The 18,670-nt window shown below is 38.5% G+C and overlaps 1 protein-coding gene across 1 annotated transcript in view; it reads left to right on the top strand.

The window, feature by feature from the left end:
• The window catches only part of LOC117421090 (structural maintenance of chromosomes protein 5-like), a 100,169-nt gene that overhangs the window by 47,206 nt on the left and 34,293 nt on the right, over positions 1-18,670 (top strand). Inside the window, exons 11-18 of the mRNA XM_059025726.1 lie at positions 2,614-2,727; positions 4,527-4,621; positions 5,826-5,958; positions 11,881-12,054; positions 12,622-12,791; positions 14,256-14,379; positions 15,683-15,805; positions 15,907-16,035. Coding sequence (XP_058881709.1) covers positions 2,614-2,727; positions 4,527-4,621; positions 5,826-5,958; positions 11,881-12,054; positions 12,622-12,791; positions 14,256-14,379; positions 15,683-15,805; positions 15,907-16,035 — 1,062 coding nt within the window. The remainder of the gene's footprint in view (positions 1-2,613; positions 2,728-4,526; positions 4,622-5,825; positions 5,959-11,880; positions 12,055-12,621; positions 12,792-14,255; positions 14,380-15,682; positions 15,806-15,906; positions 16,036-18,670) is intronic.

Below are 18,670 nucleotides of genomic sequence, written 5' to 3'. Positions count from 1 at the left end.
CACTTTTTTACACAGAGAATTGTGAGGGTCTGGAACTAACTCCCCAGTAATGTTGTTGAAGCTGACACCCTGGGATCCTTCAAGAAGCTGCTTGATGAAATTCTGGGATCAATAAGCTACTAACAACCAAAACAAGCAAGATGGGCCGAATGGCCTCCTCTCGTTTGTAAACTTATGTTCTTAAATGTATAAATTACTGTCAAGCACACAATATAATACTACGTTACTCCTTGTATTCATTTTCTGAAGTAAATGCAACAAGTAAAAAATACCTGTTTGTTTTTGTCATAAATACAACTAGTAAATGATATCTGTTAATTTTTTTTTACATTTATAATTATAAAACAGTTTAAATATAGGCCCTATGTCTTGTTCTAGTAGTTTACCTTCACTGTCTATTTATTATCGGTATCCTATCGGTGATATGGGTAGATAACCATCGACTATCGGTATCGGCCAAGAAAATCTTTATCGGTGCACCCCTACCTTACGCCTACTCTTTATGAGGCGTAGGAGTTAAGCCCAGGTGTAACTCACACACATACATCCTGGTGGTGCACTAGGTGTACATTTTAAGTCTTGTTTGTTTATGGTTTTTAAGTCTGACATAGCTAAAAGTCAGGCGTACGTCCTGTTGGTGCACTCCAGTCCTGGTGACTAAATCACGTCACATGCTGCAACTTGTCGCATGTTCGAAGCAATCCCACGTGGTTCGTCCTGTTAGTGGGAAGTGTGTCAGCAATGGATCACTGGATAAAAACAGGGTCTTGGAAGAGGAAAGTGAGTGAAAATTAAGCAAGTGGCAGTGGTGTACAGAGGCGGTTTGTCAGCCAAGGCAAATGAGGCACGGCCTCACCAAGAATTCCCAAAGGCTAAAAAAACATTTTACATATTTTTATTTAATTGAGAAATATTTAATACAGTTAAGCATGTATTTATTAAATACATGCAAGTCCACAGAAGCGCTAGTGACATTATTTAAAAGTCACAACTGTCTTTCACCAGTAGCAAAAGCGCTACACCAGAATGCTGGAATGATGTTGTGCTGCCGCACTGCTGCAAGAGACACAAACCTTGAGCGCCTCAGAAAGCTGCGTGTTACCATGGCAACTCCCCATGCTGGGGAGTCCTTTTCTAAATGCATTCCTATGGTAACCACAGCTTGGTGAGGCACCTACTGGATTTGGAGCAGTTTGAATTTTCAATAATGGTTTTAGTTGAATCTGATATTATATGCGACCCGAGGAAAATACGTTTTACATTAAGATCCCAAGAAGAGAGACTTTCAATTGTTAAGGGCGGCAGAATAACACTAGCACTGGAGATTTTGAAGAAAGATGGTAAATGAATGTGGCAAGGAGTCCATAAAGTGGCAGGAAGCGCTGTGAACAAACTATTGTTAGACATATTTCCTTCCAACTAAATAAGGCAAGGCTACATCTCTTTTAATCGACGTAAAACTGTCAATTTCTTGCCAGGACACGACAAGCTGCTTTGTTCGTTTTGAGTTAATGATTTTGTGATATTGTATTTGTGTCTTTTTATAGCGAATGTTCCACGCTGGTGTCACGTAATGACTTCTAGAACTAAATAATACACAGTGTTAAGGTTCTGATTTGCCAATTGATTATAACAACTTGTAATTACCATTCTGTAAGTTGTATGTTTTTTACAGTGCTAATGTTGCTCTTTTAATTGATGGGGGTATATTTTACGTAGCGACTGCAGTCTATTTTGAATGCATTAAAATGATCTCAGCGGAGGCATGTATGAGATCAGCTGAACAAAGTAAATTTACTTCTAGTACGTCAGCCATTGGGTGAGGGGTAGTAATAACTATTTTGTGATTTGTGCCTCATCTGACAAAAAAAAAGTCATGAGCCGCCACTAGTGTTATCAAGTGAAACCCTGCAAAAGAGGCAGATCAAACACAAAATGCAGAAGTACAGCGATACATACATGGCAATGGGATTTACTTGGACTGGTAGCAAAGAGGAGCTGCGACCGCTGTGTGTTATGAGGTGTTGTCGAGCGAACGTTTGAAGCCAGCCAATCTTTGGCGCCACTTAGAAACGAAACTCGGTGAACACAACTCCAAAAGCGAGTTGATTAGAAACCCATTTGTGAACATTGACAGTGAAATTCACACAAATTTATGACATCAAAGGAGGAAGACAGGCTAACAGAGCTTTCATGTGACAGCTCTTTAAAGCTAGTCTTCACGCAACTAAATCTGACTGACTAAATCTGGTTACACGTTCAATCTGAGTACCCGGAACTGTCCCACAAGGCAATGAAGCACCTGATGCCGTTTGCCACCACTTACTCTTGTGAAAGTGGATTTTCTGCGCTTGTTGGGTTGAAATCAAAGTACCGGGGCAGGCTGGATGTGGAACCAGATTTAAGGCTAAAACTGTCATCACTCCAACCGGACATGCAAATGAATAGACTTTCCTTCTATAGGTGCTGTGTGCCACTACGATAGTAGCACATGGTGGCCCGCTAAATTTTTGGAGGTTCAGAAGGGGTCCTCACACCCAGAAAGGTTGGGAAAATATTGTTGGCTAAATTAATGTTAATAAGAAGTATTTATATTTATTTTTTTGTTTGCAGATACGTGTGAAAGATCCTAGAAGTGCAAAGTTTATTGAGAACCACATTCCACTTAATGATCTCAGGGCCTTTGTATTTCAAAAACAAGAAGATATGGAAATATTCCTGAAGGAGGTGAGTGTTTGACACTTAAAGATCCTATGATCCTATGTAAACTTGGTTTCAGTTTGATTTTCTTTTTTATAAAGCAATTTTTGTGTCCTTCATTTTTAATGTAGTCATAAATATGCTTTTGTAGAATTAAGTGTTGGAGCACAGGTTATACACATGTTTAACAATTCTCAGCTCTATATTTGGACATTACTTTTATGGATATGTGTGGCAATGTGCCCCACCCCTGTGTGTATTTTTGTGTTTTATGTTGTATGTTGCGTGTGTTAATGTTGGTGTATTGTAGTTGGTACACGGGATATAATGTGGGTAATGAGCACGAGTGTTTAAAATGTATAATTGTATTTAGGCACAGGGATCACTTCACATGCATTTAAAGTATTTAATAATATGTGAGCACGGGGTTGCACAGAATTAGTTCACGTGCTGGGATTCAAGTGAATAATTAATTAGTAATTGAATCCTGGCACAACAGAATATATAGATGCAGGTTTTACTCACTCGGGGTTGTGTGTTCAGGGCGAAGGAACGGGGGAGAGTGAGGAGAGAAAAAATAATAATAGTGAACAATTGCTACGTGGTGCTGGAGGACCAGCACGGTACGTGTTTGTTTAGTGTTCGTCCCTGTTTGATAGTGTTTGTTCGTTTTGTTTGTCTGTTTATTTTGGCCGCAAGTGACGTGTCCTGTGTTGTGTTTTGTTCAAACCTTTTATTTACAATAAACTGGCGCAAGCAAGCGCATTTACCATTTCATCCGTCCTGTCTGTGTTGTTCATTTCCTGGTTCTGACGTCACCATTCAGCCAGCCTTGTGACATATGATAACCAGATTTAGAGGGGGTAAATCACAAGGAAAAGTTTATTTTTGTTCCCAATTTCCTTAAGGTCCTCTAATCTTAAATACATGGTTGACTGAATTCAACATGCAAGTTATAATGCCACTAGACACACTTTCTGCTGTGATCACTTCAGAAGGCCTTGTTTTGTATTTGAGAGAGGTTTTACGATAGATTCGTTTAGTGTGGGAGAAGAGAAGATTTGTCTTTTTTAAAAGAAAATTAAACATGATTTAGAACCACACATTCATGACTATCCCTGTACTCCATGCAGCAGAGCTTTTACCAGTCAAGCAACTGGAGCCCAATATTAGTAACTGTTTCATTGGGGTTGGTTGCACAGTGCATTACACCTTCATGCCTTAAAGGTGTTTCTAAGGTTTCAACTTCAGTTTTTCTACCTTATCATTGTGCAGTTAAACTTTTCAGGCTATATTTCCAAAGAGTTTACTACAGTCTTTAACTCCTTGTTTAAAATATAGGAGTTAATTAAAGACAGCAGTAAATGCTTTGAAAATATGGCCCTTCATGTATTAGTACATTTTCCTCAGTTTTATTATATTCTTATTGTCATTCATATAGTTTAACTGAAAGGCAGCCTGATGGGTATAAACAGAATAAAGTTGTGTGCTGAAAATCATGTTGCTATACCAGCATAAACAGTAGTATTTGCACATACTGGATATTCAGAGATTGAAGCCTTCTCTATGCCAATATCCTGTATTATGTCCAAATAATGCCCAATACTCTTCATTGACAATTTTAATTCTGAAAATGTCTAGTTCTCATCGCCTAACTGTACAGGTGTATATAAATGAAAAAGAAACATACATACTTGGCCCTGTATTGTCCTATTGCTGCCTTTGACAATCCAAAATATAAAACGGATATAAAAGCAATACAACTTCTTTCAAGATATATAAACTTCAGTATTTCTAAAATAACATGTGTATACTCTTTTCTATAGATACGTGACACCCAGAAATTAAGGGTAAATGCTGTCCTCGCACCTGCCCAGTCATGTGCAAACAGGCCGCCACCAAGACCAATCGAGTACTTGCAGTAAGTCATGGGGATAGAATACATTTTTTTTATCAAATTGTTAATAAACATTATTGAGAGAGAAATAATCAGGGGAAATAAGTTTTACTCTGTGTGAGTTATTCTTGGCCCAAGTTTGAGAGTACCAGAGTCCACTCCATTAAGCATCCCCATAATGGATGCCAACTACATATCTTCCTTCAGTCTTTTGGGAACTTGGACAACCAGTGACCTAAGATGGATGCCATATTGGGATCATGTGACTTTTTTGGTTTCCAAATTATAAAGACCTAACGCTTTGAGATATTGACTTCATCAGTGCATACTTGTATTCTCTAGGTCAGGGGTGTCAAACTCCAGTCCTCGAGGGCTGCAGGGTCTTCTGGTTTTCATTCCAACATAGGCTCTCAATTAGCTTCATTGATATCATTATTTGTTCAATTTGACACATTTAATATTTTTTCAAGGTCTTTTACAGTTGATGATTTAAAAAATGCACTTGATTCAAGGTACACAACCTGTAAAATATTTTGAGGCCTGGAGAGAAGTGTTAAATTTGTCCAATTAATCAAATAATTAGACCATTTAAGTAATAGAGAGCTTGAGTGGAACAAAAGCCAGAAGACACTGCGGCCCTCCAGGAACTGAGTTTGACACCCATGCTCTAGGTTAAGCTTGATCATGGGCATTGAACTATGCTGCTGTTCTAGGATTGAACATGTCAATATTTTATATATACAACCTACATAGACAAACTGCATGTGCCTAACTGATATGCATTGTCATTGTTTAATTTAGATTTTAGCCGGGTGTAGATCTTCAGTATTAGTTGCCTGCCATAACCCTATGTACTGTAGGTTGGATCAGCCAAAGCGCTGCAGCCCTCTAGTGCACATCAATGTATTGCCAGAAAAACAAAAGCAGTCCTGATCCAAAGTGGCGGATCATCAGATGGCACTTGCTCTTACTTTTGTAAAGACACATTGTCTGACCTAGTGTAGTTATGTGCATCTATGGTAGGCAACTAGAAGAGCAGCTCCTGAACTCAAGTGAAAACCTACTTCTCAAACAAAAAAATGATTTTATAAAATGTGACTTGAAGGTACAATAACATCTTCTGTTTACTGCACAGAAGTACCGCTTCATTTGTGAAAATGGGAACCAAAGTGTTTGGAGTATTTGATTCCATATTTCACATACTCCTATTTTCCTGTGTCTTCTGTAGGCGTTACGGATTTTACTCATTCTTGCGAGAGCTGATTGATGCCCCGGAGGAGGTTATGAGCTATCTCTGCCACCAGTACAGATTGAACGAGGTTCCAGTTGGGACTGAGAAGACCAAAGCAATGATTGAAACAGTGAGTACTCAACAGGACTATATAAGATAGTACAGTCTAACACGCTTAAGAATATAACCTTCACAAATATCGATACACTAAACAGAGTATACAATTTAGCGAGCTGGTGATCTGTGATCCCAATTATTATAAAATGTTACAGTACCGGTAATAAAATGCTTTACTCAGCAGTATTAACTGTTTCTTTGAGGCTTCACTTAATTCAGGCCAACAATTAATTCTACTTGAATAAACACAGAACCATCAGTTTATATCAAATTTTATTTAAATTTACAGTAAGTGGTAAACCATACACATTGATGCAAATTCACAAAATACCTTTCTGTCAGAGTTAATGGAAATAATTGTTAAATTCTGTATGTACATTGCAGACAATTTACCATGTTCTGAAAACTGTATGCTTCACATGTTTACATGTAATTTTAGCCTACCTGAAAACTGAACAGAAATGATCAACTTACCTTTTAACAAATGCTGTGATCATTTTAGCAGATCGTAGTCATTTCCAGTCTCTTAATGAAAAGTCTTTCGGTTTCCTTTTTTGCAGTCATTTTAGTGTGGTAATGTATTGAGAGCATTCACGTCCCTGACGCTGTGCCTGTTTGCATCAGTTCACAATGGACAAGTGCTCGGTTAACTGTATAAAAAGTATCACTGCTACACAGTAAAACCGGTAATATGCACTTACAATATTACACTTAAACGGGGTACATTTTAGGATGCAGCATTGGTCATGATTTTGGAATTGAATACACTTCTACATTCCCTCTAAGACTCATTTAGTTAGCCAATGTGGCTAAAGTAACTTAACATTTTTTAGCCACACTGGAAAAACTTAAGCCACACCAAAGTATAGAAAACCGTAAAACTGTTTTATTGTACACAATACAATAAACATATTGCCTAGAACTGTGTCTAACAACCCTCACCCCACGGCTCCTGACTAACTTTTTACCCAAGGAGCCAATGGCTCCTAGGTCAAAGATTCTAGGCGCCAAATCCAATTGTTGGGTGCCACTTTTTGAGTGATGTGATTTTCCATATTCAACTGCTTAAATTACAAAGAAAGCTCGTTTGTAGCACTAAAATGATACAAAACGAACGTAATGTTTGCACGCACTTGTGTGCTGCCTCACTGTTCATTTATGCTGTCTGATGCTGACTTGCTCTGCCTTGCCTGTCTTTGATCAGCTGTTCTGCCACTGCAAATGTCCTCAAATAGTGTTGCTGTAACACTTCCTCATCCTCATGGTGTTGTTTTTGATGCTTTAAAAGTGAACTCGGTTTCCTTTTTGTAATGTTTTCTTAACTTAGTACTGTAAACTTAGGCTAGCGAAGTATATACAACAAAGGTGCAAAACCAAACCTTTATTACGGGCCGCATATCCAGAAAACTAGTTTAACCTCATGTTTATAGCAGGCCGCACATTACTAAAGAATAATCCGAGTTTAACCCTTAGCTGCAATATACATAGGCATATACTGTATATATAATATAGACAATTTCTCTTAGAATTACTGTTAATTTGATTTCGTACTGCACGGTACACATCACAAACAAAAACTTAAAAAATCAATTAAAAACAAAGTATTAATATCGTACTGTTACCATATACACATGCATTGCATAATAATACAAAGCAAATTAAATATCTGCTTGCTGAAGCAGATTTTATTTTAGCCGACGAGTTGATCATTTGTAGCAGATAGGCAGCAATGTTGCAAAAGGCATAGGGCAGTGACGTCACCTCCCTAGCAACAAGCCTGACTCCTATGTTGGGAATAGGTTCTTTCAATGCAGCAGGTTTGTGCATTTGAGAAAGGAGAGGGAGACTCATGAAATGAGTTGTAGACTTAAGTTGAAGAGAAGTAATTACACTCCACCGTACAAATTAATTTATGTGAAAAATGAGAAAGTAAGTCAACAAAGTTACAAAATGATTTAATGGAATAAATACACTGGGCCACAGTCAGACGGTAAAGGGGCTGTGGGTTTGCGTGTCCCTGATGTACAATTATTATACATTTCATATTCAGAATCTGTAAGCAGCATTGAATTTCATTTTTAATTCCCTAAATGTGTTTTCTTCATTTACTTCAGCAGCACGAACCATTGATCTGGCTATTGGTGTCTGGGTTGGAATACTCTTTGCAATAACATAGTCCCTTGCACGTCTGTGTTTTCTGCTTTTACAGTGCTTCTTCACAGACTCTTTCTTAAAATGGTTAGTTCCACAAATAAAATCAGTTTTCACTGCAACAACTGGCCCTGCTTTACTGCAAAACTCACAATACATGTTTGAACGTAACCAGGGAAATTCTTGCAGCACTTGCTTTTTTTGCTGTGAAGGTGCACTTTCTGCTGGTTCATCGTCTGAATCATCTATAAGCTGTCACGCAATAAAATCATCAACAAATTCTCGTCTCTCACACATGCAGTGCACGTTAAATTACATTGGTGTGTTTACGTATTACGTATTGCGTAATCAGTAGAAAAAAAAAGCACGGCTCTGCTTGTTGGTGTTAAAGTTTTTTTTTTTAAGGAAACGGTCCATTTTGGTTTAGGAGCCAATGGCGCCTAAACATAAAAAATACTGTTGCCAAAAATATATTTAAGTCGACAATTTTAGTCGCAGTCTGGAGCTCTGCTCCCCTAAACACCACACTCACCACAGGTTTCCTTAAACACAAATAATATCAGTTAGTCAAAAGTAGTCTGATTGTGTTCTTGATAAGGTTTTACTTTTACTATAATTATTTAGGAAGTTCATCTGGAATATCTTCCGCTTATTGTTGGCTTGTTCTTGACAGTGTTCAAGAAATCCTGTCTGTCTTTCAGCGTCCAGTGTTGAAAAGCAATCTCAAAATCGAACTGCCCAAGATCAGGTAGAGCTTCGACCTAATATTGTCACGAGGCTGTTTACGTTTCCAATTTTTAGACTGTTTCACTCTGCAGATTTGATGTTGTTATAAGCACTGAATCCCTGCTCACACTCTTCAGATATAGTGTTGCAAATTGCATAGAGAGTATTTGTTTGGCCATGAATCCTTCTGAGGTAGAACAACCTTTATATAAAAATCTTCCGTGTTACTATCTTTGTGCGCTCTGAAGAATCCACGCTAGATCGACCACTCCAGTTTGGTCTGCTGTGGGTGCACAAACACTTAGGCTAACTAACACAGTAGTGTGCAATGAGGTTGTCAAGTACCTATTCACCATAGTTGTCTTGTAGTAGCTCCTCTAATGTGGCTTTCCGGAGGTCCAGTCTTGACCAGTCTCCAGGAAACTACCTTTAGGGATAGTTAGTTAACTGTTCAGCTACAGCATTAATGAAAGATCTCTGAAGACTGAGAAACTGCTCGCCTTGTTCCTTTGTGTCCATCAATTCATGGGTCCTAAAAACAGACTGGCCCCCTTCAGGTGCTTCTTTTGGCATCGGTGCCAAAAGTCCTTCAAGGTACGGTCCAGGAATAACTGTAAGTGCAAGGAGTGCTTCTACTGTGCTATCCAGTTGCTGTCTAGCCTCTGTGAAGATTACACCATGCTTCTGGAAAAAGCTTAGACAGGATCCCCAAAATTACCACAGCATCTGCCAAAAAGTAGGTGGAAGCCATAAACCTGTATGTTCGCATTTTCTTCAGACAACTTGCTGCAACTGTCTTCTGGTAATTGTCCTCTTTGATCTGTGCAAGAACAGACATTATAGCACCAATGTAACCTTGTAGGGCTTCCACAGTGTCTGAAAAAGACAACCAACGAGTAAAGAAAACCTGCTTAGGTTTTTTTGCAGGCTCTTGAATAACCTCTTTGCTGTGCTCAAGCATGCAGCAGAAGTTGATTTACGGGTGCTATGTAAGATACAAGATATGGCAGAGTGTTTGCTGCCTTTTCTGAAGCTAAGCTGAGTCTATTGAGCGAGCCAATATGTGGAAACCAGGCAGGGATGATCCATTTTAGATAAAGTGGTTACACCTTTTTTGCAGCCTGTCATCATGGAAGGACCATCAGTTGATAGAGCGACCAGATTTTTATCTTCCAATTTCTTTTTTTTAATCATTTCTTTAACTTTGTGGCGGCGTGTCCCGCCCCAGTACGTGTTTTGTTTTATGTTGTATGTGGTGTGTATATATTGGTGCACAGGGTATAAATTGGGCTGTGTATCACAAGCGATTTAAAATACATATATATATATATATATATATATATATATATATATAAATTTAGGCACGGGGATTGCGCAATCACATCACATGCAGATAAAGTATGTAATATTATGTGAGCACGGGGAGTGCTCAAATTAGTTCCCATGCTGGGATTCAAGTGAATGATTGATTAATTAGTAATTGAATCCCCGCACAGCTGTATATCTAGATGCAAAAATCACTCACTCGGGGTTGGGTGTTCAGAGTGGAGAGTGGGAGAGAGGAGGAGAAATAAATATAAAATTAACAATTGCTGCGCATGCTAGTTCAACACCAGCCCGCTACTTGTTATAGTGTTTGTTTATTTGTCTGTTTCTTTTGGCCAACATGCCTTTTGTTTTGTAAAGTGTTTTTTTTTTTTTTTTTTTTTTTTTAAACCTTTTAGTTATAATAAACCGGCACAACAACGCTCTGGTGAGGTGAGGTGCTGGGGTCCAGGGGGCCAACCTCAGTAGTAGAAGCGGCTATCAACAAGATTAAAAAAATAATATAAAATATTATATAAATACTAAAATAATACAAATATACTGTACTGTATATTTAATAACCAGTTACTGCAAACAGGCAGTAGTGGTCGGTAAATTAACAAAAAATAAATAAATAAATTTGCCGAACACAGCAAGATATTACTGAGCTTAAGTTAAAGCACTGCTGAAGGGCAGCAGCCTCGGGAGAAAAAGAGACAGACAGCGCAAGATAAAAGCGGATTAAAACTGTGAAAATAACTAATTTAGACAAATAACATTAATTTAAAGTTAGACGAAGTTAGACAAAGATAATTAGACTTACGAATTTTAATTTTATATTTAAAGATTTAATGACATGTTTTCTGTCTTTCCGCACAGTAACACACTATGCAAGACTTTTCAGCACATTTTAATCTGAAGAGAAAATTAAAAAATAAATAAATAAACATACCTGTGATCTTTTGAAGCTGTTTCTTGAAGTCGTCTGCTTTTGGTTTTGTTGCTGGCTTGCAGTCTGTGAAAATGTTCTTTGGGAACCAGGTTTTACAAAAAAATATACAGATATTTCGGTCATGTATTAGCCAAGGGTATGTTTGAAACCATGATTGTCACGGTCGTATTCTTGTTTTTTGCACATGGGTGCCTGGTCTTCCTGCTCCATTGTGCTACATTTTTTGGAACATGATTGTAATTATTTGTGTGTACAATTTTTTTCTAAAAACATGTCAGGAATTTTCCCATGTTTTCGATACCATGTTTTTTTTGTTTTTCAAGCATCGTCCGCTGACTGTTTCTAATTAGAACCTCCCACCAAACACAGCGTTGGTGCACGTGTTGCAAAATCAGGCTAATTGAGTGAAATTGAATTAAACAAAATAATCTATATTGATGTTCAAAGTAATCCTAGTCTACACCAACATGTTTTTCAAATCCTTCACCACCGTGGCAAACTTGGTGAAAATTAGCTGAGCCACACAGGAAAACCTTTTGCTTGTGGTGAGCGGCTAGCGGGAACGAAGCACTTCGCCAGGATATACAATTAAACGATATACACTTATGTGGGGTAGACTGTATGTATAGAATTTGCAAAATAAAACATTTTGAATGGTTAATAAGGTTGTAATGAAGCCAGCCTGTGAAGCATATTTATTTTTGTCATTTTTGATGCAGCAGGTGAATGTGTTTTAGTTTTTTTTGCATTATTTGGATTCGTGATACAGAGTACTGTCCTATTGTGTCCCCACTTATTCAGGTTATAAGAGAGTCCCAGCTGAGACAGTTTTACACAGCAGAAGAGAAATATATTGTGAAAAAGTCCAACTACACCAACAAGACAATTTCCAGTAACTCTGCTCTGCGCCACCCTCAGTTCCTCACATTGACTGTGGATGCTGATGAAAGAAGGCAGCTTGAGGAACAACTAAAGGTGAGACATATTAATAATTAAATGTATTCAGTAATCTAAAAACAGATTCATAAATTAAAAAATAGGTAATTATTGGGGCTCCCAAGTGGCGCATCCAGTAAAGGCACTCCGCTGGAGTGCAGGATCCGCCCTATTGGTTGGAGATCGCCGGTTCGAATCCAAGCTATGTCACTGCCGACCGTGGACCAGGGGGCGGCGCACAATTGGCCAAGCACTGCCTAGGCGGGATAGGGGTTAGGTCAGCTGGGGAGTCCTTGGCTCGCCGCACACCAGAGACTCCTGTGGCTGGCCTGTATGCAATTCAGAACTGCGTGGTCCTCCTACGCTGTAAGGGCTTGCAGAACAAAAACAAAGCAGATGGCCGGATGGCACTCATTTTGGAGGACGCGAGTGCTCGTCTTCGTCTCTCCTGAGTTAGTTCGGGGGTTGCAGCGGTGAGCCAGGTTGAATAATAACTGGACATTCCAAGAATTGGGAGAAAAATTGGAAAAATGAATAAAAATAATTGATAAAAAAAGGTTATTTATTGAACAAAGGGAATGTTTAACACATTTTTAATTTACACAGACGATTCAACAAAAGATGCAGACATTGGATTCACAAATGAAGGCCCTGTCGGAACGTCAGAATGTGCTGGATCGTAGGGACAATGAGCTCAGAATGCAAAAGAAAGACCTGTCTGAGCTGAAGGGAAAGAAAAGGCAACTGGAACAGAAAATTAGCACCAAACAAGACAGGTATGTGCTTAAATGCTTGCATTTCATTTTTTACTGTTTAAAACATTTAAACAGTATTTAATTAAACATTGTAAAAGTAACTTATTTTATCGAGAAATCACTTTGAAGTCCATACATCAATGGTGGGGCAACAATGTGCTCAGCACATTTTACTCTAGCCCTAATATTGAATACTGTGGAAAAAACACATCCTGTGGTATCCCTTCCTACCAAAGTGCAGTGCTTTGTGGCCAATACCTTTTCTGAATAACTTTATATATATAAAAAATGTGACTTCAAGGGCATATCTGTGCAGTTTTTTGTCAACATGGTAAGAGGCCTACATCTCCAAAACGTCTGGGAAATACAACTTTCTCTCATGCACGTATTCTGAGCCTTCTACACTTCTGGTTTGTTCAGACTATCTTGTTGGGATATATGTGTGAGTGATGTCTTTAAATACAAACTTGAGTGAGGTTTTGCTTGTATTTCACAGCATCACATCACCTACTGCATAGCTCTCTTATTGAACCCATGATACTTTACTTTCTTATTTGTGGGCGATTTCCATTTAATCCTGTGAGAATCCCTCCGTACTCCCTCGTACTCCTGAAAACTCAAACAGACATGCTAATGAAAACACAGCTTCTTTACATAGAGAAGCAGAGGGAAAAAACAAAAGGGGATGTTTGTCTTGATTCCGTCTAGGAGAAAACGTGTACCTGCAGTAAAAAGAGATAATTAGTAGCATGGAAGACAGTTAGTAGCATTGCAGCCGGCTACGCAGGAGCGTGCGCCCCTGTGCACGATGGTAGTTAAAATCTATCAAAGGAGCCTAGCATTGGAAATATAGGGGGAGCCTGTGTCGGAATTACCTTGTAACATTTAACTTTGAAAATTTAAAACATGCTGGGAAATTTGTAGTAATTTATCAGGACGTATGCTAATCTTATTTGTAAATTAACACTATTGGATTATTGCTGAATTATTGTATTTTGCAATATATTCAATTTTTTTACCTCTAAATTTGGTTTAATCTACTGGGAGGGGCCTGTAGACAGGTCATAAAGGCAGGTTGGTGCCTTTCTACTACTGCAGAGAGTAAGCTAAGTAAGTGCTGGAAACTTTGAACAAAACTGACCACTAGACTTAATGGTTTAGTTATGCTTTTATTTATTTATATGTTTGTTTGTGTTGTGTAATAGTTTGTTTTAGAGTTCAGTTTGGTTTCTTCAGTTCTGTTCCTGTTTTTTTTCAATAAAGTAACATTGTTCTTTATACATAAAGACTGTTTCTTCTGCTGTGATCTGTCCTTGCTACACCCACATCCAGCACTAGCATTACAAATCCTTTGGCACACACTCCACTCAATCAAGAGTGGAGGGTGAGGGATGTCTTTGAAATGGAAACAGCCTTCACTCAGTTAGGTTTGTGTGAGGGGAGGGCAGTGAGGTCTTTGAATACTCCCTCTCAATTTCTCTCCAGTTTGAAGCAGATGGAACAGTATGACATCAATCTACAAGAAGAAGAAGAACGGACGAAAGCAAAGATAAAGGCAGTCAATGTCCAGAAAGTCAAGCTTGTATCCGAACTCATGCTGCTTATAAAAGTAAGTTTGAAATTCTTCTGCATCTTGCATACTAAATATAAACTACGATGTTATTATTATTATTTGTTTATTTAGCAGACGCCTTTATCCAAGGCTACTTACAGAGACTAGGGTGTGTGAACTATGCATCAGCTGCAGAGTCACTTACAACTACGTCTCACCCGAAAGACGGAGCACAAGGAGGTTAAGTGACTTGCTCAGGGTCACACAGTGAGTGAGTGGTTGAGGTGGGATTTGAACCGGGGACCTCATGGTTACAAGCCCCTTTCTTTAACCACTGGACCACACAGCCTCCATGTTTATACTATGTTATAAAACGGTATTATTATTATTATTATTATTTATTTCTTAGCAGACGCCCTTATCCAGGGCGACTTACAATCGTAAGCAAAAACATTTCAAGCGTTACAATACAAGTAATACAATAAGAGCAAGAAATACAATAACTTTTGTTCAAGTAAAGTACAAGTTTGACAAACCACAATTCAATAATACAGCAGGTAATAGTGATAGTTACATCAGGATATGATTAAATAGTGATAGTTACATCAGGATGTGATTAAATACAAAGTACTACAGGTTAAAAACTTGGCAGATTACAGTATTCTGAAGTACAGGATTAAATGCAGTAAAATAGGGGCTGATAAGAGCAAAATAAAGCACATTTACATGAAGGGTGATAGTGTCCCAGGATACAAACAGAGGAGTTCTATAGGTGCTCTTTGAAGAGGTGAGTCTTAAGGAGGCGCCGGAATGTGGTCAGGGACTGGGCAGTCCTGACATCTGTAGGAAGGTCATTCCACCACTGCGGAGCAAGGGTGGAGAAGGAGCGGGCTTTGGAGGCAGGGGAGCGTAGCGGTGGTAGAGCTAGTCTTCTAGTGCAGGCGGAGCGGAGAGGTCGAGTGGGTGTGTAGGGAGAGATGAGGGTCTGGAGGTAGCTGGGTGCAGACTGGTCAAGGCATCTGTAGGCTAGTACTTCTGCCATATTAAACTTTCTGTTTCTGCATGGTTCTGTTAGTCATTGTTTATAGGTGTTTAACAAAATGGTGCATATCTTCTTTTTGTGTAATATTTCCCTTTACTGTGATACATTGCAGTTTGAGCATGCCTCAGATTTATCGTGGAAGTAGTAAGGATGTCATTTTTGTGATGTCATTTCTTGGAGAAACAGAGGTGGATGCATGAATTGTGACATCCATCTTTCTCACAACCGACATCAAGAACATGGTGTGAATCTCTTTCCATTCTGTCTCCAAAGCTACTGTGACAAAATATACAACTTAACTTTTTTTTTTTTTTAAAGGACTGTGCAACACTGAACATGGAGAAGGTGAACCTGTCTCTTGAAAGTACTGAGCTAAATGCCCAGAAGAGCAAACTAGAAACAGATTGCAGAGAAGGGTCTTCACAACTGAAAAATATGGAGGTAAGAGCACATAGTCAAACCAACTATAAACCCAATTTGAATAATTTTATTTTTCTGTAACTATTCTGTAAAATAATATATTTTATTCTGGAACATAATAGAAACAGTACACAGAGTTGGAGAACAGAAAGCTTTCACTGAAGGAGAACTGCAAGGCATTGCTGAAGAAAGCAAAGGACATGTGTAATCTGGATCCAGGCAAGAATGCTGTTCCACAGGAGCTCCAGTCTGTAAGTCCTCAACGCTTTATATTGCAGGGTCTCTCAGGCTACGTACACACACACACTGCAGTTGGCTCGACAACTGTATTTACAAACGGGAATCACTGCGGTTGTTTGTTGTACACACATACCTTTCATTACTGAAGTGAGTGCACTCCCTGTTTAAACAAACCACTGAACTCGGGCCATCGTTACATGCTGATCGTGAGGTTCTGTGTGACAACATGGAGACTGTGTTTTTGTTTGTGCTTTTGGAAGAAAGTACTGTACGTAATTGATCGAGAGCTCGTCAAGCACAGCTGTGCTCTTTTCTGCAAAACCAGAGGAGATGCCATTTTGCTTTTTCTGCATTAATAAATACAGCGGATCGGCAGTACCGTGATGGTAGATCGAAACATTCAGGTGATCTTCCGACCAGAAGGCTGGTGGTGACTTGAGTGGTTGTGTTAGTATACACACACAGTTAGTGCACATTAACAAACCGAACTGAATTAACAACCAAACTCGCTACTTGTTCTGAACAGGATTAACTAGTGCGGTTGTCGCTGCCCTTTGTAACTGAACTGTGTGTGTGCACACAAACCGTATTAAGAGCAAAAGGTGAACTCAAAACCGCATTTAGCCTGTGTGTGTACGTAGCCTAAGTAACCTTTCGTTTTGAATCTTTTTCTTTAGGGAGGGGGTAATGCTTACCATTAATAGATTTAAAAAAAAAAAGAAAAAGTTTCAAGTTCAAATTGTTGAACATGCACCCTGACATTTAATTTAAAAAATTGTTTCATTTTTTTTTATATCATGTTGGCAAGGATTGTGTTGTTGATAATCTGTCATGCAACTAGAATTGAATTAGATAAATTGCCTATAGGATATTTTATGGATATTTTAATTAGTAATATGGCATAAATAAAAAATAAAAAAACCAGAATATTGCTGTTTTTCAATTTCTGTCATAAACAGAAAACATTTTTCTAATCTTCATATCAAAGTGAAAAATATATTGGGCTGAATATACAGGTCCCTTAGGTACAGTATAAAACAATATTCAAATCATATAAAGTCTTGAAATTCCAGATGAGTATTTGTAAGTGCCAAGTAAAACAAGAAAGCTTGTTGCTTTGGTGAGTCTCACTGACTGATATCTTCTTGTAGTGAACTTCATAACATGGATGCCTAATTACTAAATTCTGTGCCACCCAGAGGGTGTACCTGAACTAAATCCCCACAGTGTATGGAGACACTTCGTTTAGAGACAAGGTCCTTCAGAGTTAAGTTATTGTGATTATGTTGGCAAACTTTGGGGTCCACTAGGGAATATTTGTTCCTTGTGGTTACCTATGTAATTCTGTGAATTGGAACAATGTTCAGGTCTATTTCCACACATCACACTTGCTGAAGGTCCTCATTGGCTTATTCTTTGCTTATAGCAGCATCATTCACTACTACGATGTCTTACATGAAAGGTCGTATGGCTAAATGACAATGGTAAATTGGTCTTTGTACAATATACAGTGCCTATAGAAAGTCTACACCCCCTTGAACTTTTTTCACATTTTGTTGTGTCAGTGCCTCAGAGTTTAATGCATTTAAATTGAGGGTTTTTTTCCACTTATCTACACACCATACTCCACACTGTTAAGGGGAAAAAAGTTTTTATTGAGAAAAAATATATATATATTAAAAATACAAAACTGAAAGATCATAATTGGATAAGTCTCCACCCCCCTGAGTTAATACTTGGTGGAAGCACCTTTGGCAGCAATTACAGCTGTGAGTAAGGTTGCCACCCATTCTTTATAATACGGAATCGTCCCGTATTGGTAAATAAAATGTTGCGTTCCGTTTCAAATCGATACGGAACGCAATTTGTTGCGTATTTTGCATTACTGAGCCAAATGTATTTTTCAAGCATGAGAAGTCAGAGATCTCCGTCTCTGGTGATACACCAACTTCCTACCGGAACAGGATCCATCTCAGAGTTATCAGGTAATTATGGGAGGAGTAGTTCATTTGATTAACAATTATTCACTTTACACATACTGCGCGAAAAGGATCGACTAGCGCGAGGCAGTTCTAAATCCTATTGAGTGGTGTGTGCCGCTGTCAGCTATGTAGCTATGAAACATAACCTTTCTGACCGATTTCAGACACGATGGCAAATTCGGTAACACCTCCCAAAAAAAAAAAAAAGAAGGTTACAAAAATATAGAGACGAACGGGAGAAGGATTTTACATGGGTGAACAAAGTTCATGACATTATTTTCAAAGCCTGTACACTTTGTGCAGAAAATAATTTTCAGTCTCTCACGGCGGAGTTTGTGACCTTAGACAGCATAAAGCGGGAGAAGGCCATGCTCATAACTGTCGAACAAGGAGAACCAATCAGGCTATTCAATCGTTCTTTTTTCCAGAGAGATCAACTGAAGCTGATAAGGTAAGCAGGCTACTGTACTTCTCCTTGCTTAATTTATTCCTCTAGCTAGAGCAATTGCAATTATATGAGCTAACGTTAGCTAGAGTGAAGTTTTATTCCTTATTCATTATTATATATATATATTGTAACACAGTGGGGATGGGATTGGAGTCATCCCCGCAGTAAAATGTGTGGGTTTGTTTTGTTTGATTGTATTGCTTTATTGTTTAATTG

The sequence above is a fragment of the Acipenser ruthenus genome, chromosome 1, assembly GCF_902713425.1.
Source record: "Acipenser ruthenus chromosome 1, fAciRut3.2 maternal haplotype, whole genome shotgun sequence".
Taxonomy (NCBI): domain Eukaryota; kingdom Metazoa; phylum Chordata; class Actinopteri; order Acipenseriformes; family Acipenseridae; genus Acipenser; species Acipenser ruthenus.
This window is presented reverse-complemented; position numbering and strand designations above follow the sequence as displayed.